At 67.2% G+C, this 26,598-nt stretch overlaps 3 protein-coding genes across 6 annotated transcripts; 2 read left to right on the forward strand and 1 right to left on the reverse strand.

Moving 5' to 3' along the window:
* The first annotated feature begins 3,348 nt into the window (after positions 1-3,348).
* SEMA4C (semaphorin 4C) lies at positions 3,349-11,618 on the forward strand. Of its 4 annotated transcripts, none has more exons than XM_064472598.1 (15): positions 3,349-3,437; positions 5,701-5,835; positions 6,889-7,037; positions 7,136-7,198; positions 7,311-7,409; positions 7,993-8,089; positions 8,177-8,293; positions 8,388-8,539; positions 8,641-8,816; positions 8,897-9,041; positions 9,125-9,347; positions 9,440-9,555; positions 9,649-9,806; positions 9,891-9,961; positions 10,067-11,618. In XM_064472598.1, the coding sequence occupies exons 2-15, from the start codon at positions 5,730-5,732 to the stop codon at positions 10,891-10,893; spliced, it is 2,499 nt and encodes an 832-aa protein (XP_064328668.1). In that variant the 5' UTR covers positions 3,349-3,437; positions 5,701-5,729; the 3' UTR covers positions 10,894-11,618. The 4 variants fall into 4 exon arrangements, with proteins under 4 accessions (XP_064328668.1, XP_064328667.1, XP_064328665.1 ...); XM_064472597.1 differs by lacking the exon at positions 3,349-3,437 and adding an exon at positions 5,270-5,402; XM_064472595.1 differs by lacking the exon at positions 3,349-3,437 and adding an exon at positions 5,270-5,397.
* A 1,386-nt stretch (positions 11,619-13,004) lies between these two features.
* On the forward strand, positions 13,005-14,229 carry ANKRD39 (ankyrin repeat domain 39). The gene is made up of 4 exons (XM_064472787.1): positions 13,005-13,162; positions 13,381-13,484; positions 13,590-13,793; positions 13,862-14,229. The coding sequence occupies exons 1-4, from the start codon at positions 13,063-13,065 to the stop codon at positions 13,997-13,999; spliced, it is 546 nt and encodes a 181-aa protein (XP_064328857.1). The 5' UTR covers positions 13,005-13,062; the 3' UTR covers positions 14,000-14,229.
* Positions 14,230-16,709: 2,480 nt separating this feature from the next.
* Positions 16,710-26,436, reverse strand: CNNM4 (cyclin and CBS domain divalent metal cation transport mediator 4). Its single transcript, XM_064472784.1, has 7 exons — positions 24,988-26,436; positions 21,328-21,471; positions 21,107-21,244; positions 20,392-20,561; positions 20,164-20,263; positions 18,488-18,669; positions 16,710-18,388 (listed from the first exon to the last, which is right to left on the reverse strand). The coding sequence occupies exons 1-7, from the start codon at positions 26,408-26,410 to the stop codon at positions 18,179-18,181; spliced, it is 2,367 nt and encodes a 788-aa protein (XP_064328854.1). The 5' UTR covers positions 26,411-26,436; the 3' UTR covers positions 16,710-18,178.
* Positions 26,437-26,598: the final 162 nt, after the last annotated feature.

The following is a 26,598-nucleotide window of genomic DNA, read 5'->3' on the forward strand; positions in this document are numbered from 1 at the left end:
CAGGAACGTGTGCCCGCGGCCGGATCCACTTGCCAGTGGCCTGGATTCACTGGCCAGGGAGAAGAGGTAAGCCTGGCACCCCCCGGGCACAGGACGGGCACGGGGGCTGTGCCGGGCATCCCGGGGTGCCCTTGCCCTGCGCTAAGCACCCCCGTGCCGGGGAGCGGAGCCAGACAGCCGCGCTGCCGGCCCGCCTGGATACCCACGGGCTGGAGGGGCTCTTCCACCAGGGAGCACCAGCCAGGCAGGACATTTTGGGGTGATGGGGGGGACAGGGGACGTGGGCAGAGCCCCATTCACCCGAAAATCTCTGCCCCAGCGACCCGCCTGCCAGCCAGCCAGCTTTCATCTGCAACGGGACCCTCAGCCTGCTCTCCCACTGCGTGCCCACCTGCCCACTCCCCAGCCTGTGCTGGCAAGCTCCCATGGCAGGGTGGTGCCCCCTCCTCCTGCGGGGCCATCCCGGTCACCCCCTCTTTCTTTCAGCAGCTGCTGACCTTCTGCCCGGCCATGGCCAAAGCTTCCCAGGCACTGTGGGAGATGTGGCTGAGCACCGGGGCTGAGCGCAGCGAGGGCATGGGGCTGCCTCGACGGGGTGCCCCCCAAACCCTGCCAGCACGGCCCCTGGCCCCCCTCACCGTCCCCTCGCCCGCAGGCGAGCCCTGGCGTGCCATGCTGCAGGAGATCACCCAGGCTTCCCCCCGCCTCAGCACTGTGCCCTGCGGACACGAGGTGAGCCCCGGCGCAGCGGGCAGGAGAGTGCTGCCCACCCTGCCAGCCCCCCACCAACCCCTTCTGCTCTTCCAGGAGCCCGGATCTGTCCTGCTCCCTGAGACAGGCCAGCCCTGATGCCACCAGCACGCTGGCCCTGGGGACCAGCTCAGCGAGATCTGCAAGGCAGGAGCCTGCCACCCGCGCCAAGGACGCTGCGCCTTCGTTAGAGCTACCCTGCTAATTGGGCGGGTGGCGATGCCAGCTCCTGGAGGGGTGCCTGCTGGGGCTGCCGCCGGCCGCGCCAGCCTGACCCTGCCCTGGTTTTTGGGGGCTCCTTGGCGACGCGCCGCCTTTCCTCTCCAGTTCCCGGCGCCGTGCATGGTCAGCCAGCCGTGCCACCATGCCGACGGTGCCCTCCTGGCCCTCATCACCCTCCTCTCCTTCCTCAGCCTCGGCCCGGCGCTGCGCTGCCAGCCAGCCCTGCCAGGCGTCCCGTGCCACCCACGCCACGCGGACTGGTGACAGGGAGCCCGGCGGGAGCTGGCACGGCCACGCAGCACCATGCCAGGGCTGGCTGGGCTGGGATGTCTCTGCCTCCAATTCCTTGATTGCAGCCGGTTGTGCAGGCACAAAGCGGGCACGATCCGGCTGCTGGCACCGCCACCCCTCGCCACAGACACCCACAGGGCACCGGGGCCACACCGGCACCACGTGGATGTCCCAGCTCAGCACTGGGGGATGGCGGGGACAGGCACAGAGGTTGGGACGGGCTTGTGGGCACACACTGGACCCTCCCTCATGCTCTTCCCCCTCTCCCCAGGGAGCTTCACCGGCACCTGAGCCTTCACGGCACAGCCCAGCTGCTGAGGGAGCCGCTGGGCGCCGTGCCACCCGCCGGGGCGCCCGCAGAGGTGGGTGCACAAGGTGGGGCCATGCTGGGGTTCGGCACCCGCAGCGGGCTGCGGCGTGGGGCGCAGGCACCCGGACACCCGCTCTCCCCACAGCTGCAGGCGCCGGGCCGGCTCCTGGTGCTGGCTCAGCTGGACACCCTGCGACGCCTGATGCTCCCCAGGGGCCTGGAGGAGCCAGAGGACCCCGCCCAGGAGGTGGGTGCTCCCCTCACCGGGAAGGGGGTGTCATGGGGCACCCCCAATGTGCCCTGCACCCCGTGGGTAAGCGCTGGGCCCTGGGGGTGCCCTGGGGAGTCCAAAGAGGACCCGCGTGTCCCTGACCCCCCCGCCTGTGCCCACAGGGCCACCCCGAGCAGCTCCACGTGAGGACACCTCCTCCTCCACGCCCAGCTCAAGGGCCCGGCCGCCCACCTCTACGTCCAGTGGCAGGAGATGCTGGCGTAGGGTTGGGGGTCCCCATCACCACCCCCTCTCCTGGGGTGCCCTGGGAGATGCTGGGCACCCAAGGGTGCCCAGGGCACCCCCTGACCCAATAAACACCCCCGGCTCCTCCTGTGCCTGTGGGTGCCTTGGGGTGGCCGGCGCTGGTGGCTGTTGGAAACCTGAAAGGGTGCTGGGGTTCCTGCCTCCCCTAGGCTGAGCTGGGTTCAGCCCAAGCTGGGCTGAGCTGGGCCAGGCCAAGCTGGGCTGGGGTTGAGCCAAGCCAAGGTGGGCTGGGTGAATGGGGCCCAAACTGAGCTGAGCCTGGCCAAGCTGTGCTGGATTGGGCTGGGGTGAACTGGGCTGAACTGAACTGAGCTGGGTTGAGCTGAGCTGGGCTGAGCCAAGCTGGGGGCTGAGCCAAAGCAGAGACTGAGCCAAACTGGGTTGAGCCAAGCCAAGGCAGGCTGTGTTGAATAGGACCTGAACTGAGCTGAGCCTGGCCAAGCTGTGCTGAATTGGGCTGAGCCACCTTGGGCTGAGCTAAGCTGAACTGGGCTGAGCCAAACCAGAGGTTGAGCTAAACTGGGCTGAGGCGAACTGGGCTAGCCAAACCAGAGATTGAGCTGAAATGGGCTGAGCCAAACCTTGTTAAGCCAAGCCCAGTTGAGCCAAGCTGGGGGCTGAGAACTGAGCTGAACCAAGCCAGAGATTGAGCTAAACTGGGCTGAGCCAAACCTTCTTGAGCAAAGCCCGGTTGAGCCAGGCAGGCCTCAGCTCAACTGGGTTAAACCAAGCCAGGCTGAACTGTACTGGGCTAAGCCAAGCTGGGAGCTTGAGCTAGACTGAGCTGAGGTGAACCAGAGATGGTGCTCAACTGGGCTGGGATGAACTGGACTGAGCCAAAGCAGAGACTGAACTAAACTGGACTGAGTCAAACCCTGTTGAGCTGAGCCCAGTCGAGTCCAGCTGGGTTGAGCTCAACTGGGTTAAACCAAGCTAAGCTGAGCTCAGCTAGGTTAAACCAAGCTAGGCTGAGCCAAGCTGGGGGCTGAGCCGAAGGAGAGATTGAGCCGAACTGGGCTGAGCCGAAGCAGAGACTGAGCTAAGCTGGCCTGAGCCAAACCCTGTTGAGCGGAGCCCGGCCGAGCCCGGCCGGCCCGAGCTCAAACGGGTTAAAGCGGGCCAGGCTGAGGCGGAGCGGGCCGGGCCGAGCCGGCCCCGCGTTAAGCCGAGCCCAGCCGAGCCCCCTCCCCGCGGGGCGGCCGTGACGTCAGGGGCGGGGCCGCGCGGCGCGCACCCGCCGCCGCCCCGACCCGCCGCCGCCGCCGCCTCCCGCCGCCCCGGCCGGGCCCGACCCGCCGCCGCCGCCGCCTCCCGCCGCGCCCCGAGGTGAGTGCGCGCGCCCCCCCCCCCCGCCGGGCCCGCCCCGGCCCCCCCCGCCCCGCCCCGCCCCGGTATTGTTGTGGCGGAGCCGCGGGGGCGGAGGGAGGAGGGGGAGGCGCTTTGTTCCTCCCGGGACCGGCGATCGGGACCGGCGCCCCCGGCGGCATCGCCACCCCCCCCCCCACCCCCCCCCCTCCGGTAACGGGGATCCCCACCCCCACCCCGTGCGCCCCGACCCGTCGGTGCCCCGGCCCCCCCCCCCCCGCCCCCCGCCCGCGTGGGGCTGCACCCGGGGGTCCCCCACCCGCGGGGACCGGGTGGGCTCGACTCGCGGGGCTGCGCGTCGCCGTGGGGTGCCCCCCGCACCCCCCGCTCCGGGGGATGGCACCGGGGCGGGGCCGCGGCACCCCCGGGATGGCACCCCCCCCCCCCCCCGTGGGGACCCCCCGCGGGATGGCGCGGCCGTGGGGCTGGGAACCCGCGTCCCCCCGTGGCACCCCCAGGCGTCCAGCACCAAAACTGGGGACCCTGGGGACCCCGTCCTGCTGGGGCACCCGGCCATGCCCGGGGCGCCCTCACCATGACCACGGCACCCCGATGTGCCCACGGCATGCCGGCCATGACTGTAGCACCCCAGTTTTGCCCATGGCACCCCGGCTGTGCCCATGGCACCCTGGCCATGACTGTAGCACCCCGACTGTGCCTGTGGCACCCCAGCCATGCTCATGACACCCTCACCATGACCGTGGCACCCCAACTGTGCCTGTGGCACCCCAGTTTTGCCCATGGCACCCAGACCATGCCTGTAGCACCCCAGCTGTGCCCGTGGCACCCCAACTGTGCCTGTAGCACCCCGGCTGTGCCCATGGCACCCTGGCTGTGCCTGTGGCACCCCAGTTTTGCCATGGCACCCCAGCTGTACCTGTAGCACCTCAGTTTTGCCCATGGCACCCCAGCTGTGCCTGTAGCACCCCAGTTTTGCCCATGGCACCCCAACTGTGCCTGTAGCACCCCGGCTGTGCCCATGGCACCCTGGCTGTGCCTGTGGCACCCCAGTTTTGCCATGGCACCCCAGCTGTGCCTGTAACACCCCAGTTTTGCCCATGGCACCCCAGCTGTGCCTGTAGCACCCCAGTTTTGCCATGGCACCCCAGCTGTACCTGTAGCACCCCAGTTTTGCCCATGGCACCCCAGCTGTGCCTGTAGCACCCCAGTTTTGCTCATGGCACCCCAGCTGTGCCTGTAGCACCCCAGCTGTGCCTGTAGCACCCCAGCCGTACCCATGGCACCCCAGCTGTACCTGTAGCACCCCAGTTTTGCCCATGGCACCCCAGCTGTGCCTGTAGCACCCCAGCCGTACCCATGGCACCCCAGCTGTACCTGTAGCACCCCAGCTGTGCCCATGGCACCCCAGCTGTGCCTGTAGCACCCCAGCTGTGCCCATGGCACCCCAGCTGTGCCTGTAGCACCCCAGTTTTGCCCATGGCACCCCAGCTGTACCTGTAGCACCCCAGTTTTGCTCATGGCACCCCAGCTGTGCCTGTAGCACCCCAGCTGTGACCATGGCACCCCAGCTGTGCCTGTAGCACCCCAGTTTTGCCCATGGCACCCCAGCTGTGACCATGGCATCCCTGCCATGACCGTGGCACCCTGGCCATGCCCGTGGCACCAGCATCTCCCTGCCCGCAGCCCCCCCAGCAGCCCGTCCGGGGTGTCCCCCATTCCCACGCCCGCAGAGGGCCCGTTCCCGGCCCCCCACCCTCCCGGAAATCCTTCCCCAGGCGGTGCGGGACGCCCCCCCCGGACCCCCCCGGCTTCCTGCTTCCCGCCGGGCTGGGCAGAACAATTCCCGGCCGCCCGCTCGCCCGGCCGCATCCTGCCCAGCCTGGGGGGGGGACGGGAGACGCAGCAGGGGACACCCCCCGGGACACCGGGCAGTGCCGGGGGGTCCCGGGGCAGGACGCGGGTGAGGTGGGGCCGCCTGGGTGGGGTGGGAAGCGGAAAGGCCCGTTTCCTTCTCTGTGATTCCCCCCCACTCCCTCGGTGACTCGTCACGGCTGGAGGAGGGACCACGGTGGGGGGGGCAGCAAGTCGGGGACCCGTGTGTCCGTCCCCCCCCAGGCTGCGTGGGGTGCCCCCGGCCTCGTGACGTGCGGCCCTCAATGCCCGCCTTGTCCCCGCGCCGCCCGCGTGACGCCGTCTCTGCTGCTGTCGATGCCCCGTAACCCTAACGGGGGCCGGGCGTGTCCGTGCCCCCCCTCTTCCCCAGGACGTGTGTCCCCCCCCCTCCCCGGCGCCATGGCCCCCCGCCGGCTGCTGGCCCTCGCCTCGCTGCTGGCCCTCGCCACCGCCACGCCAGGGTCCTTGTGGAGCGCCGTGCCCCGAAAAACTGTCCCCTACGCGGGTGAGTACTGTGTCCCCCCCCAGGGAGACGGGGAGTGGGTTGGGGAAGCTGAGGCACAGTGGGGTGGGCGTATCGACCCCATCCCTTGCCGGCACCAGGGTGACACCCCGGTGACTGGAGTCGTCCCCGCCAAGCTTGTGGGGAACGCCCCCGGGATCAGTGGCCCCAAAAGCGTGGGGTCTGTGGGAGCAGAGGGGGGACACGCAGGGGCGCTGCCCCGTGTCCCTGTGCCGTTGGCAGTGCCGGGGGTCCCCGGCCCCGTGCCGTGTCCCCTGTCACCATTCTTTTGCCGTGACCCCTGTCCCCGTGCCCTGCCGTCGCCCCCTGTCCCTGTTCCTTCGCCGTGACCCCTGTCCCCAGCCCTCTGCCGCGCCAGCACCCCGAGACACGATCTTTTTGCTGCGCCAGCACCCTCTGCCCCCCCGGCCCTGTCCTGTGCCAGCACCCTGGCTCTCCATCCGTGCCGTGCGCCGCGCCCCTGCCCCCGCGCCAGCCCTGGCACCCCTGTCCCTTTGCCGTGCCCTGTGTTCCCCTCCCTTGCCCCATTCTCCTGTCCCTGTGCGGCGGCGGTGCCCCATGTCCTCTCCCTGCACCGTGCCGGTGTCCCCACGCCCTGGACCCCCGTCCCTGTGCCGTGCCACCGACCCTGTGCCGTCCCCGCGCCCGAGACCCCGTCCCTTTGCCATGCCGGCGTCCCCGTGCCACCCCCGTGCCGTCCCCGTGCCGTGCCAGCCCCGCGTCCGTGTCCCTGCCCCGGGGGGCCCTGGTGCCTCCCCCGTCAATGGGGCCTTTCTGCGGGGCCTGGGGGCGGGTGGGGGGGCGCGGGGGGGGGCGCGGGGTCTCGCCAAAGGCCGCTCTGTTCGGCCGCGCCGCCAGCGCCTGCTCCGGTGACAAAGAGCCCTTTGTGCGGTGCCGGGGCCAGGGGGCTTCCGGCGGGGCGGGGGGCTAGGGGTGCCCTGGGGGTGCCAGTGGTGCCCACCCCCCCGGTCGTGGTGGCCTCACCCTGATGTCCCCATGTCCGTGTGTGTGTCCCCCCCTCCCCAAACCCCACAGAGCTGAAGGACGTGGCCAAGCGCTTCTCGCAGGGGGGGGTCTCGCACTACCTGACGCTGACGCTGGACGAGGCCGAGGCGCTGCTCTACGTGGGCGCCCGCGAGGCCGTTTTCGCCCTGGCCACCGGCACCGTGGAGCTCAAGGCGGCGGTGAGGTCCTGGGGGACCCCCAGAGGAGGGGATATTTTGCGGGGGGGGGGGGGGGTGTCCTGCGTTTTTCAGCCCGCTGACCCTTTTTCTGTCCCCAGATCTCCTGGGAAGCGCCCGTGGACAAGAAAGCTGAGTGCATCCAGAAGGGCAAGAACAACCAGGTGCGGGGCACGGGTGCCGTTGCCACAGCTGGGGAGGGGTTACAGGGCACCCCGGTGTGCCCCCTCCCCCCGCCCCCGTCACCCCCTTAACCGGCTGTTCTCCATCCCCCAGACCGACTGTTTCAACTACGTGCGCTTCCTGCAGAGCTACAACAGCTCCCACCTCTACGCCTGCGGCACCTACGCCTTCCAGCCCAAGTGCACCTACATCGTGAGTGCGGCCCCCCTGTTTGCGGGAGCCCCCCAAAACCCGTCAGCCCCCGGTTCCCCCCTGCCCCTGGGGAGGAGGTCCAGGGCAGCCCCTGCCCCAGCCTCGGGAGCATCATCTAGGGGCGTCCCCGTCCCTAGGGGTGTCATTCGGGGTGTCCCTGTGCGCAGGAGGGTCATTCAGGGGTGGCCTTGTTTCCATGAGGGTGATCCAGGGGTGTCCCCCATCCCCTTGGATGATTGTTAGGGGTGTCCCTGTGACCAGAGGGGTCATTGGGGGGTGTCCCTGTCCCCAGGAGGGTGGTCCAGGGGTGTCTCTGTGACCAGAGGGGTCAGTGGGGGGCGTCCGTGTCCCCAGGAGGGAGGTCCAGGGGTGCCCCTGCGCCCAGAGGGATCAGTGGGGGGTGTCCCTGTGCCCAGGGGTGTTATTGAGGGGTGTCCTTGTCCCCAGAAGGGTGGTCCAGGGGTGCCCCTATTGCTAGGAGGGTCATCTGGGGGGGCATCCCTGAGCCCAGGGCCAGGCTGGGTATGGGGGGATATGAACCAGGGAGGGGGTCGGGACCCGCACCCACTCCTGCGGCCCACAGGAACTGTCCGGCTTCACCCTGGACCAAGTGGCGTTTGAGGATGGCAAGGGGAAGTGTCCGTACGACCCCACCAAGGGACACACCGGCCTCATTGTGGGTAGGTGACACCGCCGGGCACCCGCTACGGTCGGGGGGTGCCCACCGCCCCCCGCGCCGTCCCCCTCCTTAAACGCTTGCCTTGCAGACGGGGAGCTGTACTCGGCCACCTTCAACAACTTCCTGGGCACAGAGCCCGTCATCCTCCGAAACCTGGGCCCCCACTACTCCATGAAGACCGAGTATCTCACCTCCTGGCTGAACGGTAGGGTTGGGGGGACACCGGGGGGGGACAGCGCGGGCACCCCCCACCCCAGCACAGCGTTAACCTCCCCTTTCCGCCCCTTCTGCCTCCGCAGAGCCCCACTTCGTGGCTTCAGCTTACGTGCAGGAGAGCGCAGCCAGCAGCACCGGGGACGACGACAAGGTTTACTTCTTCTTCAGCGAGCGGGCGGTGGAGTACGACTGCTACGCGGAGCAGGTGGTGGCCCGCGTGGCGCGGGTCTGCAAGGTATGGGGAGGGGACGGCCCACGCCGGGGACGCTGTCCCGGTGTGGCTTCGCTCCGCTGGTGAGCGCGGTGGCCCTGTCTTGATGCCGGCTGGGTGCCCAGGGGGACGTCGGCGGCGCCCGCACGCTGCAGAAGAAGTGGACGACCTTCCTGAAGGCTCGCTTGGTGTGCTCGGCGCCCGAGCAGCAGCTCCACTTCAACCGCCTCCAGGCCGTCTTCACCCTGCCGGGGGCCGATTGGCAAGACACCACGTTTTTCGGGGTCTTTCAGGCCCGCTGGTGAGTGTGCGGGGACACGGCAGCCCTGGGGTTCCCCGTGACTGGCGGCTCCCCCTAAAAACCTGCCCTGTCTCTTGCAGGGGGGACGTGGACGTCTCAGCTATTTGCCGGTACCACATCCTGGAGGTGAAGAAGGCGTTTGAGGGGCCCTACAAGGAATACCGGGAGCAGGCGCAGAAGTGGGGCCGGTACTCGGACGAGGTGCCGAGCCCCCGTCCCGGTGCGGTGAGTGTCGGCACTGGCTGGGGAAGAGGGGAGAAGAGGGTGTGGGACCCGGCCACGCGCCTGACGGTGCCCTCCGTCCCCAGTGCATCACCGACTGGCACCGCCAGAACGGCTTCGCCAGCTCCCTCGAGCTGCCTGACAACACCCTCAACTTCGCCAAGAAGCACCCGCTGATGGACGAGCCCATCCTGCCCCACCGCGGGCGCCCGCTGCTCCTCAAGAAAGATGCCAACTTCACCCAGCTGGTGGTAGACCGAGTGCCTGGGCTGGACGGCACCGTCTACGAGGTGCTCTTCATCGGCACAGGTACCCGCTGGGGTGGGGGGGGAAGCTGGGGAGGGGACTGCGGGGGGCTCCCGGCGTGGGGACGTCCCTCACCGCCCACGGCGGCCCCGCAGGTGACGGCTGGGTGCACAAGGCGCTGAACCTGGGCGTTCGCATCCACCTGGTCGAGGAGCTGCAGGTTTTCGAGCCGGCGCAGCCTGTGGAGAGCCTGGTCCTGGCCGGTCGGAAGGTGAGCGGTGCCGCGGGGAAGGGGCTGGCGCCGCCGGGGTGTCGCCTCGCGGCACCAGCCGTGTCACCTCGCCCGGTCTCTCTTCCCTCGTAGAAGCTGCTCTTCGCTGGCTCCCGTTTCCAGGTGGCCCAGTTGCCCCTGGCCGACTGCGGCCGCTACCAGTCGTGCACGGACTGTGTCCTGGCCCGGGATCCCTACTGCGCCTGGAGCCGCAACGCCAGCCTCTGCGTCCGCACCGACGGCCTCAATGGGTAAGGGGGTTCACTGGGGAGGGGGACACACCCCCCGCTGCGGCACAGGGGCCCCCCCATCACCTCCGCCACCTCCTCCCACAGGTCCCAGCTGGTCCAGGACGTGCTGGGCTCCGACACACGTGCCTGCACCCTGCCGCAGGTGGCCAAGCAAGGTGAGACCCCCGCCCTCAGCGCCGCATGGAGCCGGGAGAGGGGGGGACGTTGGCCCCCCCCCACGCTTTGTGCCTCCCCCTCCTGACTCGGACCCTCTCCCGCAGGGCCCATCACCCCCAAAAACGTGACGGTGGTGGCGGGCACCGACCTGGTGCTGACGTGCCGTTTGGGCTCCAACCTGGCCCAGGCGCTGTGGACCTTCGAGGGGCGGGCGCTGGCGGCCGAGCAGGCGCTGGTGCTGCACGACGCCCGTCTGCGGGCTCTGGTGGTGCCGGGAGCCGGGGCGCAGCACAGCGGCACGTACCGCTGCTTCTCGGAGGAGCAGGGAGCCCGGCTGGGCGGCGAGGTGTACCGGGTGGCGGTGTTGGCCGGTCCCGGGGTGCCGCTGGAGACGCGGGCGCCGCTGGAGAGCCTGGGGCTGGTGTGGGTGGTGGCGGTGTGCCTGGGCGCCCTGTGCCTGGTCCTGGTGCTGGTGGTGCTCTCGCTTTGGCGGCGGCTGCGGGAGGAGCTGGGCAAAGGCGCCAAAGCCATCGAGAGCACCCTGGTGTACCCCATCGAGCTGCCCAAGGAGCCCCCCAGTCCCCGCTTCGTGCCCAGCGCTGCCTCCGACTCGGACGAGAAGCTGTGGGACCCGGCCAGCTACTACTACTCGGACGGCTCGCTCAAAATCGTGCCGGGTCACGCCACCTGCCGCAACGGCGGCCCCCCCGGCGCCGCCTCGCCGCCCAACGCCATCCCCGGGCAGCCCCTCCACTCGCCCACCCGCATCCATCTGGGTCCCCTGCGCGGTTCCTCCTCCAACGGCTACATCCGCCTGGCGCTGGGTGCCGAAGAGCGGCCGCCCTGCGCCGACCTGGCCGAGGAGCTGCGGCGCAAGCTGCAGCAGCGCCAGCCCCTGCCCGACTCCAACCCCGAGGAGTCGTCGGTCTGAGCCGCCGGCGGGCGGCTTCCCTGCCGCCGAGCAGCCGTACCTACCTCAGGGCCCGGCCCAGCACCCGCCGCGGGGACCCCGGTGCCGGCACCCACTGCGGGGACCACCGCCGCGGCACCAGCACCCGGCTTGGGGCTGCAGCGTGGGTGCCAGCGAGCGTCGCGGGGATGCCAGCGCCCGCTTTGGGGACTGCCACCTCGGCACCAGCGCCCGTCTTTGGGATGGGACGGTCACCCCGGCATCCACCTTGGGGCCGTGGCACCGGCACCGCGGCACGCCCTTGGGGCACCGGCACCCGTCTTGGGCGCCGGAGCTGCTCTTGGTCACCGCGTCCGCCTTCGGTACCGTGTTCCGGGCAAGGGACGGACCTTGGGGAGCCCCGGGCCCCGCGTCCCGCCCCGGGCAGTGGCCACAGGATGGTTTTTTGGGATGATTTCAGAAGCGATCGGGTATTTCTTCATGAGAACTTTTCTAATGCCCCTCTCACCCCCCTGGGGGCACCCTCCACCCCCCACCCAGCCCCAGGGGTCTTCGTCTCCCCTCGGCCCTGGCTGTAAATACCCCCCACCCGCCTGCCGCCCCCCCTGCACGCGCCCGCCTGGGCTCCTTTTGTATAACCCCACCTCCCCAGTGTAATTTATTTGTTACTGAAATATATTTATTTGCTGTAAATATGTGAGTATTTTTATATTAATAATAAAAAGGATTAAAAAAATATATATATATTAAAGGCAAAGCCCGTGGGGACCGTGTCCGGTGCTGGCGGGGGGCGCAGGGAGGGTGCTGGGGCCCCCCCGGCCGCTGAGCTCATGGAAAAAGGCCGCTTTCGGGGCTATAAAAGGGCATCGCGGCGCCGTTCCCAGGGCGCGGGGGGGCCCGAGGCTGCCGAGGCCTGGCCGCGGGCCCGGGCCCCCCCCGCGGATACTGGGGGTCACACTGGGGCATTGGGGGGGGTCCCTGGGGAGGCCCTGCCGGGAAGGCGGGCGGAAGCGGCACCCGGGGTCCCAGTGGTGGGGCCTGGGAGCAGGGCCAGGGGCTGCCGGGGGCGTGGGAAGAGGGGCCCGGGGGGGCCCTGAGCCCCCATGGTGGGTGGGGAGACTTGGGACCCCCATAGCTGGGGGGTTGAGGCTTAGGTACCCCACAGCTGGGGGGGGGAAGGCCTGCGCCCCCCATAAGTGAGCGTGTGGGTGATCCATAGACACCCCACAGCAGGGGGGTGAGCCCTGGGCCCCCCCATAATTGTGGGGGGGTGAGCACTGGGGTTTCCATAGCTGAGGGGTGATCCCTGGGCTCCCCATAGCGGGGGTGTGTGTGATCCCCACACACCCCATAGCGGGGGGGGGGGTGATCCCTGGGGCCCCCATAAGGGTGAGGGGTGATCCCCACACACCCCATAGCGGGGAGGGTGATTCCTGGGGCCCCCATAAGGGTGGGGGGTGATCCCCACACACCCCATAGCGGGGAGGGTGATCCCTGGGGCCCCCATAAGGGTGGGGGTGATCCCCACACAGCCCATAGCGGGGGGGTGATCCCTGGGCCCCCCCATAAGTGTGGGCCAGAGTGCGCATGCGCTCCAGCGCTAGGGGAGCGGCATCGTTCGGCTTCTTTCGGCCCTTCCCGGGTTCCTTCGGCCCTTCCCGTCTCTCTTCGGCCCTTCCCGGCCCCTTTCGGCTCCTTTCGGCCCTTCCCGGCCCCTTTCGGCCCTTCCCGACCCCTTTCGGCTCCTTTCGGCCCTTCCCGGCCCCTTTCGGCCCTTCCCGACCCCTTTCGGCTCCTTTCGGCCCTTCCCGGCCCCTTTCGGCCCTTCCCGACCCCTTTCGGCCCCTTTCGGCCCTTCCCGGCCCCTTTCGGCCCTTCCCGACCCCTTTCGGCTCCTTTCGGCCCTTCCCGGCCCCTTTCGGCCCTTCCCGGCCCCTTTCGGCCCTTCCCGGCCCCTTTCGGCCCTTCCCGGCCCCTTTCGGCCCTTCCCGGCCCCTTTCGGCTCCTTTCGGCCCTTCCCGGCCCCTTTCGGCCCTTCCCGGCCCCTTTCGGCCCCTTTCGGCCCTTCCCGGCCCCTTTCGGCTCCTTTCGGCCCTTCCCGACCCCTTTCGGCTCCTTTCGGCCCTTCCCGACCCCTTTCGGCCCCTTTCGGCCCTTCCCGCTCCCCTCCGCCCCCCCAGCCCGGTGGCCATGGCGGCGGGCCGCCGTTCGCCGCCCGGTCCGTGCTGCCGGTGGCGGGTGGCGGTGCCCAGCGTGTACCAGAGCCTGCCCGAGATGGACTTCGAGCGGGGTGGGGCGGGGTGGGGGGCGCGGCCCAGGCGCGGGCAGGGCGGCGGCAGAGGCAGGGCAGGGCCGGGGGCAGCGGCCCTGGGTACAGGCAGAAGCGGGGGCAGAGCAGGGGCCCAGGGCGGGGGTTGGGGGTTCCCCGAGGGTACGGGCAGCGCACGGGGACGCTGCGGGCAGGGTCTGGGCTCGGTCCCTCCTGACGCGGACCCCCGCTGCCCGCAGGGATCTGGTCGGCGGCGCGGGACGGGGACGAGGCGCGGGTGCTGCAGCTGCTGGAACGGCGCGGGGAGCCCAGCCAGCCCGACCTGGCGGGGTACACGGCCCTGGTACTGGGGGGGGGCACAGGGACTGGGGGCGGGGGGACAGGGGGACGGACAGGCAGACCCCCTGCCCACCCCCCTGCCTGTCCCCGTGCCCCCCCCCCCCCCCAGCACTATGCCAGCCGCAACGGGCACCTGGGGGTCTGCCGGCTGCTGCTGCAGCGTGGCGCCCGCTGCGACGCCCGCACGCCCGGCGGTGCCACCCCCCTGCACCGCGCCAGCTACTGCGGCCACCTCGCCGTCGCCCGGCTCCTGCTGGCCCACGGCGCCGACCCGGCAGCCGCCGACGAGGACGGTCGCACCAGCCTGCACAAGGTGGGCGGCGGGGCCGCCGCGTCCCCCCGGCGATGTGGTGCCGGCAATAATGGACGCGTCACCCACAGGCGGCTGAACAAGGTCACCGGGAGCTCTGCACCCTGTTCCTGCGGCACAGCCCGGCGCTGGCCAACATCCGCGACGCCAAGGGCCGGCGGCCCCGCGACGTGGCCAACCCGGCGGTGCGGGACCTCCTGGATACCTGAGAGGGACGCGGTGGGGACACCTTGCCACAGGACGCCCGGCGCCACCAGACCCCATCTCCGATGGATAACCAAAGCCCCCGGCACCTGGCGCCATCTCTGTTCCTCTGTCCCCTGCACCGGGTGCTGGGGTCACCCCTGGCAGCAGCGGGGGGAGTCACAGTGCCATTTTTTGGCCCCCAACCCCTCCCGTGGCCTTTATTTCCTCATTAAAAAAAAAAAAACCAACAAAATTGGGGCAAATAATGTTTTGTTGAAGCAGGAAACGCCGCAGGGCGCCTGTGTGGTGGCAGAGCCAAAACCACGCTCCTGGCCCTCGGCTCGGGCCGCAGCCACCGGCTACCAGCCTGGTGAGCAGCCGGAGCGCCGAGGAGGCAGGAGGGCTTCTTCGCTTCCCTGTGGGATTGGTTTGGTGTCGCCTGTGGCGGAGCAAACAGCAGCTGCTGAGCTCGCAGCGCCCGTGCCAGGGCGGCGGTCAGCCTCCTTCGAGCCGGGGAAACGCGGCGAGACACACGTGAGAGGGAGCCTCGCAGGGGCACCCCGAATCGGGTGCCCCACCGGCTGCTCTGCCGTGCTGGGCCTGGCTGAGAGGAACCGGCGACAGAGGTTGCCTCACCAGAACCCCCCAGCCGTGCCCAGGGCACGGTTCCCAGTTGGGCACGGCTACTGGGGCAGCTGTCCCACCGCTGTGCCAGCTCCTTACCTGGCGCGGTGTTCTGGTGGCTCAGGAATGCGGTCCGGCTGCTGGGGATGATTTTCAGCTCAACACTGTCAGGCGAATTGGCCGGATTTGGAGGCCGCGAGGGCACCAATATACTGCGTCTGCGTCACCTGGGCACGGAGCAGGCCGGTGCCACGGTCCGGCCCTGGGCGGACACCAGGGGTGCTGTCGGAGAGCCAGAACCTGCCAAAAAGCATCTCCCTTTGCACCCCGAAAAACAGCCGAGCAGGTTCGGTGCTTCCCCGGGCGCGAGCCTGGCGCTGCCAGCTGCTCTCACCTGCAGGTAGCTGTGCCAGCGTGGAGACGCGGTAGTAGGTGAAGGCTCCATTTTAGAACTTCAGTCCCTCCTTCCCCAACTCCACGCGGCCCTGCAGAGAGCAGGCAGCTTGGGGCAGGCAGAAGGGAGAGCTGCCTGGAGTCTGAGTGGCCCAGGAAGGCCTGCGGCACTGGCACAGCCCTGACAGGTGGAGAGAGGACCCAGTGCCCGCACGTGTCATGGCAGGACCCTGGAGAGGACACGCGCGGGGCTGATGGGCCACAGCCTGGCCCCTGTGCAGCTGGTGGCACGTGGTGCCATTTCCACGCCGGTGGGACCGTACTGCGGGATGAGGATGAAGTGGCTGGTGGGATGGTGGTGAAGCGAAGTGGTTGTTCTTGTGGAACTTCAGCTCCTGAGTGGCGCCGGGATGGCTCTGCAAGTGCAGCAGGGCCTTCTCAGAGGCGCGGGCCAGGCTGAAGAGCTCCAACTCCGTGGGGAGAGCGGCCAGCGTCGGCCCGGTGCCACGTAACAAGCCCCCCATCGCTGTGCCCGGGGACCCTGCGAGCAGCCCAGCGGGCAGGGTGAAGGCAGCCAGCTCCTGCCTGTGCTCACCTTGCGCCAGGAAGCGCTGCGCAGTCAGCGGGAGCTTTGCTGTTACGGTACCAGAGAAATCTTCCCTGGCGTGCTGCAGCAGGGGTCCGGCGGGGACCGGCTACCAGCACATCTGGGTCCTACCTGCAGCGGGGCAGGAGCACACGCTGAGGGGTGACACGGCTGCAACAACCCCCTCCCCGCTGCCTGACACATACTGAACTCATCCAGGATCTCTGACGTGACGATCTCCTCGGTGACGGCCTCCAGCGTCACCAGCCCCGGCACCTCGCAGAAGGGGCCTCCTCCACCCTTGTTCACCTTCTGCCCGGCGGCCAGCTGGGCCTTCCCGGCAGGCGGGAGCAGAGGAGCCGGGTGGCTGCCCCGGGAGCACTCACCTCTCCCGACCCCCTCGAGGACGCCGTCGAGCTCGGTGCGGGCGAGGGCGCTGAGCGGGATGAGGTCCCCCGGGCTCCACGGTCGAGGACGCGGAGCGCCTCTGCCCGTTTGGAGCGTTCGCCCTCGGAGGCGGGCAGCCGGGCCCGGCCGCTGCCCACCGTGGCGGCCATGGCGAGCGAGCCCGGCACGGCGCCGACCTGTAGCAGGAAACACTCCTCCAGCGGCTCCAGTCCCTCCCCGGCCGCCCTGGCCCCCCGGCCCGGGACTAGGGAGTCCCCGAGCCGCCGGCGGGCCCTGCCAGGCGGAGAGGCGACGGGCGGCCGGTACCGATGCCGGTTCCGCCGCCCCTGGGGAGCGCCCCGGGCCTCCCCCACCGCCCAGCGCCCCGCCCACCTTCCTCCCAGTGAGCCAATCGGCGGCCGCCCGCCCCCTGTCGCTCCGCCTCTCTGCGGTGGTCCCCGCCCCGCAGCCAGTAGCCGACCGCCGCGCTTCCCGCCCCGCCACTGTTCCTCCTCGCGGCCAATCGTCGGCTGCCCCACCTCACGCAGTGCAGCCAATCGCCGCTCGCTATCCCCTCCGGGGGCGGTGCCTCACCGCTGTGCGGTAAACATCGGGGGGAAGGATTTAAAGGGGCCGCGTCCTTTGGCGGCGGTGGTGGCCCTGGGACCACCCCCTCCCCGGTAACCGGGACGCACCCTCCGCGGCTCCCCCCACCCCGCCACAAAGCACGGAGGAGGCCGACGTACAGATATAGATTTTTTTAATTACTGAACTAGCAACCCCCTCCCCAAAACCCATCAAATAAAATTCCACAGTCGGTTTCACAACAAGGAGGGGGCGGCGGGAGGGGGAGGGGGGGTGTCGCCACCGCGAGGGGGGAGGCCCGGCCCCCCCACACCCGCCAGGTCCGGCCTCCCCCAAATACATAAATCAAACTGTTGTGAAAAATAAATACGAATTCCCAGAGCTGGGGGGGAGGGGTTGCATAGAGGAAGATTTAATTAAAAAAAGGGTTTTTTTTAATGTCTTGGTTTATTATTATTATTATTAATAATTATTATTATTATTACTTCTAGTATCTCCCCGCGGAAGGACCTAGGACCTGATCGTCGAGATGTGATTAACAAAAATAATTAACCTTTTCCCAATAACTTACACAGTTCACCCAGGGAATTTGTGCTTTTTTGGGGAGGGGGGACATGAGGGGCTGTCTCTCCTGCCCTCCCCCCAGCGGGCATGACGCTCCGGGGAGCGGGGTGGGGGGGCCCAGCCGGTGCTCACTGGGGGTCCCACATGCTGCCCCAAGGAGGACACGGGGGGGCTCGCGGGTCCCCTGGTGCTGGGGGGACACACACACGACATGGCGCTGGCCCCCTCCTGCCTGTACAACTTTGGTCACTAGCTTTGTGCCACCCCGAAAAGCCGGATCCTGCATCCCCCCTCACCCCCCCTTTTCACCGCTCCCCCTGATCCGGATACCCTGAGATACCCCAACCCGCTCGCCTCGGCGGCGGGGGGGAAGGCACCGAAACCGCCGGGGGCCGGGGGGCGCCGTCCCTGCGTCCTCAGCACGCCCATGACGCCGGTGGGTGGTGGAGGGGCCAGGCGGGGGGGGATCTCCCAGGATAGCGGGGGGTCTCGGCCGCAGTTGTGTCCGGCTTTGCGCAGGAGACATGCTGAGCCCACCCCCTTGGCGTCAGAGCTCTCCACCGCCGCACCCCCCCGTGCCCCAGGCCAGCGGGAAAGGGGAACGGGCACCGGGAAAGGTCACAGCATCGCCCCGGTTCACCGGGAGGAGGACGAGATGCTGCCATACCCCAGGTGTCCTCGTCCACCGTTGTGCCCCGAAAACACCGCAAAGGGGCCGGGATGCCCGTGCCGGGGGGCTGCGGCGGAGCCCCCGCCCCGAAGTGGCAGACAAGACCTGAAGCTCCCTGAGCTGAATGAGCGCCGTCGGCGGGGCGGCAGGCGGAGAGTTGTGCCGTCTCCGCTGCCATCCGTTTAAATTAATTAAAAATAAGCCAGTCTGGAAAGCAGCAGCGAGTCCCAGCTCCGTTCCCCTCCGCGCTGCCACCGCCTCCTCCAGCTCAACCGGGCTTCTCCGGCAACCGCGGCACCCAGTGCGGCGTCACCGAGGAGACGCCGAGCGTTTCCTACCGGGGAAAGGGTCCCTAAAACGGGCACGCAAGGTCCCTCCCGGCGCGCGCCGGGGTCAGATGGAGTTTTCCAGGGGACTGTGGTTGCTCCGGCGGCTCAGGCAGTTCCTCTCGTTCAGGAGACTGGTGGTCTCGTCGGCAGTGGTGGAGGGTTCTGGTTTCTCCGGTAAACCGGCGTCCGTTTTAGGGGTGTTGCTGTCGGGGGACTGGGGACAACTGTCCATGCGGGAGGCCATCAGACCGTTCTGGTACTCCTGCCGTGTGATCTGCACCGGGGAATAAAATAAAAATGTTGGGGGGTGAGGAGCGGTGCCGGACCCTGCTGACGGCATCCCCGTCCCCGTGCCGGCAGGCACCTGCCTCACCTTGATGAACTGGAGGTCGGAGAGAGCGCGGACGCTGAAGTCGGCCACGTACTGGGCACCGGTGCTGGCGCTGAGCTGGTTGTTGCTGCTGCTGACAGGGGAGGAGACGGAGTCGAAGCGCTCGTGGTAGCTGAGGGAGGCCGAGCAGTTCAGGCTGCTGACGTGGGACGGGGAGCGGATCTCTGCGGGGATGGGAGAGATGGGGTTAACCACGCTGGGGACCTTCTACCCCACGGAGGGTCCTACTGGCAACTCTCTGCCTGCCAGTTACTGGGTGCTGAGCCCCCGGTGATGCCAGCCCGGGCTCCAGCGCGTGCTGGGCAGGGAGAGCCCTGTCCCGCTGGCTCTGGGGACACGGAGCCCAGCGGTGACAGGGAGCGACGGGACACGCGTCCGCCCCAGTGCATCCCTGTGCCTGCCGTGGCCGAGCGCTGCCGTCCCCCAGCTCTGCCGGGCAGCGCCAGGTTTGATCCCTGCCTGTCGCCTGCTGAATGGCCACCGAGCACGGCCAAGGAGTCCAGAGCTCTGCCGGTCCCTCTGCCCCAGGGGACAGGAGACAGTCCCAGCCCAAGGACACTGTGACTCCCCAAACCGGTGGATCAGTCACCCTGCGTGGGGTTATGGACGAGGTGGGGGTTACGAGGACAAGGAGGGCATGGTGACGTGCTTGGAAAGCCAGGGTGACACAGGAACCGCATGCAGCAGCAGGGAGAGTGGCACCTCCTCAACCAGCCAGCCGGCACGGGCACATCCACCGCGCCGGGCTGCCCAGCAGCGCTGTCACCCTGCTCCTCAGCCATACCCACAGCGAAGGCAGCCGGGGCAGCTGGGGCAGTTACAGGGTGTGCAGGACCCTAATGCCACCGTGAGTGGGGTCGGGTGACACCGGCCAGCAGCGCTGCCCAAGCTCCAGCCCCATGCCACACCCTGGCAGGAGCCGCCTTTCCTCTTCCAGAGGCGCTCGGATGCGGGGTGAGAAAGCCGGCGATGCGGGGAGGCGACCAGGACGGCCTCCCAGCACACGGAGCCGGACGAGCCGGCGAGTAGCCAGCCTGGCTCGGGGGACAAAATACCCAGTGCTGCATTAATGGGGTGGGGACGCCCAATACGGCGGGTTAATGCGGTCACAGCGGGGTTTGGCATATCATGCAGCCGCACCGTTTACCTGTCAACCGGGCAAACAATGACCCTCGTTTTGTGGATGGGCGCCGGGGCTGGGCTGGGAGGGCTAGGGCAGAGAGACGGACAACACAACACACACGCAGAGGACAAGGTCAAGAGAAGCCTCTGGGGAAAGGAGAGGGTGGCTGTGGGTACCTCTGCCCCTCGCGGTGCCCGTGAATGGGTGCTGGTGACCCCACGATGCCAAGCTGAACCGCGAGGGTTGGCGTCTGGCCACTCGCAGAGCCTGGCAGCAACGGGAGGGCAGCCCAAAATTGGGATGGAGGGTTTTCAGCCTCCGGCGTGGGCACGGACCCTCCTCCCGCTGCCAGACACGCTCGGGGTGCGGGTCCCTGAGGACAAGTTCCAGGCTGGCCATGCAGCCTCCCAGCATGGCTTGGGGGGCACTTGTGGGGGCTCGGAGCTTCCAGCATCTCCTATTCCCACCGGCAGCTCTAAATCAGGGTGGAAGGGCTCTGCCCACGCTGGCACCCAGGCAATTGGGCCGTGCTTACCAGATGCGGGAGAGGGGCTGAGGGCCATCACGCCGTAGTAGGAGAAAGCTCCCGCTTCAAACTTCATGCATTCCTTGCCAGCCTCCACCTCCACCTTGCCCTGCAAGGGAGAGACGGCAGGTAAGCCACATCCCGTGGCGCTGGGCTGCACGAGAGTCCCCCCCATCGCAGCCTTCACCCAAGGGACCCCATGCGCACGGCTGGCAACGCCACCCCACGCCTGGGTACCTGCAGGATGAGGATGAAGTAGTCGGCTGCCTTGTTTTTGCAGTAGAGGAAGTGGCGTGGGGCTTTCTTGTTCTCCTCATCAAACTTCAGCTCCTGGATGACGTCGGAATATTTGAGAAGCCGCAGCAGGATCTTCTCTGAGATGAAGTTGGGGGTGAAGAGCGTCACCTCTGAGAGCGAGAGGGGAAGGGGGGTCAGAGCCACAGTCCTTGTCCCTCTCCAGATGAAGGTGCATCCCCCCGTCCCTTGGGGTGGTTCCCTGGATCAGGCTGAGCCCCATTGACACCTCCCTGGGGCAGGAGCGCACAGGTCTGGCCCAAACACCAGCTCCAGGTCCCCAGCAAGGCCAGCCCCAGCCTTGGGGGGACACATGCCAGCCAGGGAACAGGACCATCCTGGAGGGATGGGAACCTGCTGAGCATCAGAGGCAGAGCTGGCATCCCTGAGCCCCGTCCCTTCTCATTTTTGGGGGGGGACAGAGGGGAGGAAAGTGGGACAAGACGGAAGCGCCCCATCATTTCTGAACAAGATGGTTGGAGTGACTCCTCCTCGGCAGGGGGGATGGGAATGGAGACCACGCAGCTGCCAGGGAGGCGAAAGCACACCGAGCCCAACTGGGTCAGTGCCAGGGAGCTGTCGGAGCTGATGCTCTGCAGCTGGACCGAGCCAAGGGGTGCCGTGAGCTGCAGGGGGCTTCCCCCCCCCAGAAACTCACCCGTGGAGAGGAAGCGGTGAGCGGCCAGCAGCAGCTGCGGGGAGACCTTCACCTTCAGCTCATTGACAGGGTCCTTGAAGGCCGAGAAGTCCCGCTTGTTCTTCTGGTTGCCCACCCGTTTCTTGTTGCGGTTGTCAGCTGCGGGGAGCAGGGTGTCAGGGGGGCAAGGCGGGACCCCGGCACGCGACGAGGAGGGGAGAGGGGCCGAGCTCAAAACCTACTGTACATATCCGACTCGTCCAGGATCTCTGACTTGATGATCTCCTCGATGACGTCCTCCAGCGTCACCAGCCCCAGCACCTCGTAGAATGGGTCTCCCTCGCCCTCATTGTTCACCTTCTGCACGATGGCCAGGTGGGACTTCCCTGCAGACAGACACACGGACGTTGGAAGGGAGACCATCCCCGAGGCACCCCTAGTCCCGCCGCCGGGTCCCAGCGCCCAGGGATGTCACTAGCACCAGCCCTCCCCATCACCCTCCTGGACAGGAAACAATAAACCATTTAAAATCTAAACGAGCTCCCAGGCCAGGCACTAATTCTCAGTGTAATGACAGTAATTAAGCCCATGACAGCGGCGCCCGCAAGGCTCAGGGCACCTCTGTGCCGCTGTGGGGCGCAGGCTTGCCCAGGGGGTTCACAGGAGGTGGTTGTGTCCCCGGAGGAGCCTGTGCCATATCACCGGAGCACGGCACGGTCCCGGTGATGCCGGGTGAGTGCCCGTGGGCTGAGGGCACGCCAGCATGGGGGGAACGACGCAGCCACGAATCAGGTTTCTGCCAGTGGCCCCAAACTCTCTGAATTTCATTGGTGGCTCTGCTAAGCTGACCCGGGGCTGTCCCATTCCAGAGGAAACACTCTGGACACCTGGTGCCGCAGTAGCCGCCCAATCCTGGAGCCAAAACATCCTGGGGAAGAGAGCCAAGGGCAGGCAGCCACTGCCCAGCTGGCCCTGGCCACGAGCAGGCAGGTCCTTGCTGGCAGGAAGACCTCCGCAGCCCTGAATTAACAACTCCCCTCATTCCACTGGCCTCACCCCACGCAGGCAGGACACAGTTTGCCTTATTCAAGCTAAACCCGAACCGCCGGCTCACAGAGAAGCTTGCATCGCTCCTGCCCCAGCTGCCGGGCACCTGCCAAGCCTCACTGTGAACTTTGTCCTAAAATCACGCCAAGCCACCAGGAAAAAATCCTCAGAGGAGGAACATCCACCTCTGCTCCGGGGACAGGAGCCGAGCAGCTGCATGGAAAACCACAGCGCGCCCAGGCCAGGCCAATGCACCCACAGGACCGGTATCCTTAGCCTGGGGAAACCAAGGCATGGAGGAACACGACGTTCCCTCCCTGACCTCAGCACAGCCCGGAATAAAATCACTTCTACCTCCTCAAGCACCACGCTTGCCCCCAGGCCAGCAGCATGGTGCCCCACTCGCTGTCCCGCTCCGGGTCCAGCACAAATCTGCCCTTCCCGACACTATCTGCTATTTAATTTTAGAGCTGGTGGCTGCAGGCCCCACATTGCTCAGGGAAAAGCTAATTTTAGGGATGGGCACCGCGCAGCTCCCTTCTTTCTCCTTCTTCAGCCAAGCTCACGCAGTTCAGGCAACCCCGCTGCAAAAAGACGATGTGCAGAGGAGGGAAGAGACCCTAAAATGGTTGCTTTGGGCTGTGAAAACCCCTTACCCACACATCTAACCCCCTTGGTGAGGCGTGGTCGCTCCTTTGCCGACTGTGTGCGAGGCGGGGAGCAGTGAAAGGATCCGGGCTGTGGGGCCAGCCCCGATGAGCCGAGCAGCCAAGGCCGAGCTCGGACGGGAGCAGCTGGAGGCAAAACAAAAACGCCACGGGGAGCCCAAGGTGCCAGAGCAAAGGACGGGCCGTGGCATTGCCGGCGGGGTGTGACAGACCCCTCACACCACCCTGGGACCCCCTTTGCCACGATGGTCCCCACATGAGGAAGGAGATCAACACCCCGAGCTCGGCAGGGAGGCCAGGAGCTCCCCGCAGGGTTGTTCCCCACTCAAAGCTTCACACCGGGTACGCGCCGAGAGAAGGAGATTGGGAAGAGGCGCTGAGCCAAGCGCTGGACGTTGCTGCAGGAGCTGTCTGGGACACTGCTGTGGCACCGGGGGAAGAGGTCCGGCTGCCGAGCGCTGTCATTAGGGCCATCAGAAGCGCGGCCAGTTGATTTTTCCCTCTTTATCCTTTTGCTGGGCGCATCTCCTAAGGTACATAACAGTACAGGCGCTGCTGATCAAGGTCCCGATCGGTGGGATGAGGGCAGAGACTCGCCGCAGTGCTGCATCCACGAGGTACTGGGTTCAGAGAGTGACCTCAAAAACAGCCCAGGCAGCGGCCCCACAAATTACCCGCTCCTGACCCAGAGTGGCAGCGACGAAAAAAATAACAGTACAGGACACGGGCGGCTTTGTAACCGGAATGAACACGCTTTAAATCCTTTAATAAGGATTCTTTGGAGGGAAAGCTGGTGCCAGCAGCCAGGATAACTCCAGCTCCGGCAGCAACAGGACTCTGCTTCTATACTGCTGGTTTTTGGGAACGGGGTGGAGTGGGACAGTCGCGCGCTCCTACAGCAGTTCTGGAACTGGCATGAGATGAACTGAAGGAAAAGCATTTGCTGAGAAGCTTTTGCATTAATCATGGCAGCTCCAAGACAATGAGATCCCGCAACCACAAGCAACACCGAGCTCTGACCGAGGGGCCTTCCTCCTGCACTGATGTTTTTGGGTGCCAGGGAAGCACGGTTGCAAAGGGAGGCAGAAGCAGAGCTGCTGTCTCCTACCTTCCCTCAAAGATCAGCCAGGCTTGGACCTACCAGCTCCCAAACACTCGCCCAAGCTCACGCCGAGCTCTTGCTGCAGGAGGAATTATTAGATCCCCTAAATCTTGCCATGACCCCCCTCAAAATACGCCTGACTGCAGCAAACCGCCTGGCTCTCATGATGCACCCAAACCTCCGCCGGGCAAGTGTAATGGGAGCCAGAGGAGAGCGCAGGGTCACGCACGGCTGAGGGTTGGCCTGACATCACCCGGCACAGCTGCTCCACAGCCGGGCTCTTTATTTTATCCCAGCCCAGACAGAGGCAGCCGGTCCCGCGCCGGCAGGAGCCGCGAGAAGCTGGGGAGGGCAGAGGGGTCCCCTGCCTGGCCTGGCAAAGCCCTGAGTGGGGACCCCGGGCAGGTCAAATCCTGCCTCAGAGCTAACGCAGCCTTTCCCGCTCCTGGTGGGATCAGCCTCCGGTGAGCCCAGGTCCCGCTCCTCCTCCCAGCCCTCTGGCCACCCTCGGTTTTAGGAGCCCTGATGTCGCAAGCGGGAAGCAGAGCGGAACTGGGGGCCGGCACCGAACGGCACTCGTTGTTCCCTGTGGCGGGGAAAAGCCCAGAGGAGGGAGCCAAGCCCAAACCAAGGAGCCGAGCAATTTTCCAACAGCTATTCAAGGGCCTCCGGGGCCGATAATTAAAAACAAGGAACAAGTAAACACTCCCAAAGTGTTTCTCGAGGCTGGCGCTGCGCACGGGCTGCTCCGCAGCCAATAAAGCCAAGGCTTTCCCTCCCCGGCGCGGGCGCAGTGCCGTTATGTGCCAAACTCCGGAAGCCTGGGTGGTTGCAGGCTCCGAGCAGCTGCCCCTGGTTCAGCACCGCACTGCCCGTCCCCAGCACCCCAGTGCCGAGTCCCCAGGCACCCGGTCCCCTCCAGATCGCAACTGCCTGAACTGTGGGGACCCCCGGCAGCCCTGGTGTGGACAGCTCCAGCCCCGGAGGGCAAAACTCCCTGGAGTTTTGCTTCCGGCATCTGCCAGTCTCCTCCTAGGGGAAGAAAGTAGCACCCCAGGGAAGTGGCACCCCCCGATCCCCCTCACCCTTTTTGAACTCCTCCAGCATGGCATCCAGCTTGGTGTCGTGGAAGACAACGTGGACGGGGTGGTTGTAGAATTTGGTGATGGTTTTGAGCGGGGTGCAGTCATCGGGGTCGACAAAAGCCAGGTCTTTGACATAGAGGATGTCCATGATGTTGGAACGCTCGTCCTCATAGACAGGGATGCGAGTGTAGCCGCTCTCCATGATCTCTGACATGGTGTTAAAGTCCAGGATGGCGTCGCTGTTGATCATGAAGCAGTTCTGCAGCGGGGTCATCACGTCTTCCACCGTCTTGGTGCGGAGCTCCAGGGCTCCCTGGATCATGTTGAGCTCCTCCCTCACCAGGTCGTTGTAGGGTTCCGTCACCTTCAACATCTCCACCAGCTTCTCCCGGTTGTAGACGGTGCCAATCTCCTGGCCCAGGATGCAGTCGAGGAGCTTGCTGATGGGGTAGGAGAGGGGGAACGTCACCAGCATGAAGAACTTGGTGAGGACGTTGGTGTTGGCACCCACAGCCAAGCCGTGGCGGGAGCAGAGCGCCTGGGGCACGATCTCCCCAAAGATGACAATGCCGATGGTGGAAGCGGCGATGGCGCCGGCGCCGGAGCCGATGAGGTCATCGAGGAAAATGGTGAGGGTGGTGTTAACCAGCACGTTACCCAGCAGCAGGGAACAGAGCAAATAGTTCCCCTTACGGCGGATGGGCTCGATCTTACGGGCGTAACGCTTCTCCTTATCGGTGCCGCAGTTCTGCACGATGCGCAGCTCCATGGGATCCAGCGCCATGAGGCCCAGGTTGAGCCCGCTGAACATCCCCGACAGCACCAGCAGCCCGGCGATGAGGATCACCTGCAACCAAAGGGGTAACAGCGACTTCTTCTCCTCCAACACCACGATATGACCGTCGGTGCCTTGATGGGGCAACCAGGGCTGGCCGGGCCGGCGCTGGGTGCAGAGGACGTAGGTCTTGTTCTGCTCGTCCTTGCGCAGGGGCTGGACGCGGACCCACAGCAGGGCCGAGGTGCTGTAGGCCTCGGCCGCTCCGGGCTGCACCAGCAGGTCCTGGGAGCGCTCGGGGCAGGTGCCGTTGGGAACCGAAGCGTTGGCGGTCTCTGGTAGCTCGGCGAAAGCCACCCGTTCGCCGGTACGAGGGCCCAGCCCCAGCCCGTAGAGGCGGAGCAGCACCTTGCTATCCTCCGTGACACGGATGGGCCCGGACACCGGAGCTCCCGCCGCCGGCTTCGTGCTGTTCTCTAAGCGCATACCCAGGATCACGCTGTCCCCCGCCGGCACCGCCCCGCCGGGCAGCGCCAGCAGCAGCAACAGCGGCGGCAACAACGGAGGAGCCGCCGGGGAGCCGCCGGGGCGGCCGCCGCCGCCGCCCCCCCCGCCCCCGCCGCGCCGCCGCCCGCCGCCCGGCGCCATGTTAGCGTCTCGCAATCGCCGCGCTCGCGACCCGCCTCACGCGCCGCGCCGAGCCCACCCCGCCCGCCAGGCGGCTCGCGCGCCTTAAAGGGGCGATGGCAGCGGGGCCTCCGAAGGGCGGGGACCGCGTGGTGAGAGCGCAAGTGGCGCCTGAAGGGGGGGTGGGGTGGCTGTCACCTGGAGCGGGG

This window comes from Phalacrocorax carbo, chromosome 24, assembly GCF_963921805.1.
Source record: "Phalacrocorax carbo chromosome 24, bPhaCar2.1, whole genome shotgun sequence".
NCBI classification, from domain to species: Eukaryota; Metazoa; Chordata; class Aves; order Suliformes; family Phalacrocoracidae; genus Phalacrocorax; species Phalacrocorax carbo.

Bases quoted from the DNA above. Each gene is read 5' to 3' on its own strand.
- ANKRD39 (XM_064472787.1), top strand. From the start codon at position 13,063: ATGGCGGCGGGCCGCCGTTCGCCGCCCGGTCCGTGCTGCCGGTGGCGG. The intron at 13,163-13,380 runs GTGGGGCGGGGT...CGCTGCCCGCAG, and splicing joins CGAGATGGACTTCGAGCGGG to GGATCTGGTCGGCGGCGCGG. The intron at 13,485-13,589 runs GTACTGGGGGGG...CCCCCCCCCCAG, and splicing joins TGGCGGGGTACACGGCCCTG to CACTATGCCAGCCGCAACGG.
- SEMA4C (XM_064472596.1), top strand. From the start codon at position 5,646: ATGCCCCGTAACCCTAACGGGGGCCGGGCGTGTCCGTGCCCCCCCTCT. The intron at 7,410-7,992 runs GTGAGTGCGGCC...TGCGGCCCACAG, and splicing joins AGCCCAAGTGCACCTACATC to GAACTGTCCGGCTTCACCCT. The intron at 8,294-8,387 runs GTAGGGTTGGGG...CTGCCTCCGCAG, and splicing joins TCTCACCTCCTGGCTGAACG to AGCCCCACTTCGTGGCTTCA.
- CNNM4 (XM_064472784.1), bottom strand. From the start codon at position 26,410: ATGGCGCCGGGCGGCGGGCGGCGGCGCGGCGGGGGCGGGGGGGGCGGC. The intron at 21,245-21,327 runs GTAGGTTTTGAG...TGCTCCCCGCAG, and splicing joins GGACGAGTCGGATATGTACA to CTGACAACCGCAACAAGAAA. The intron at 18,389-18,487 runs GTGAGGCAGGTG...TCCCCGGTGCAG, and splicing joins CCGACCTCCAGTTCATCAAG to ATCACACGGCAGGAGTACCA.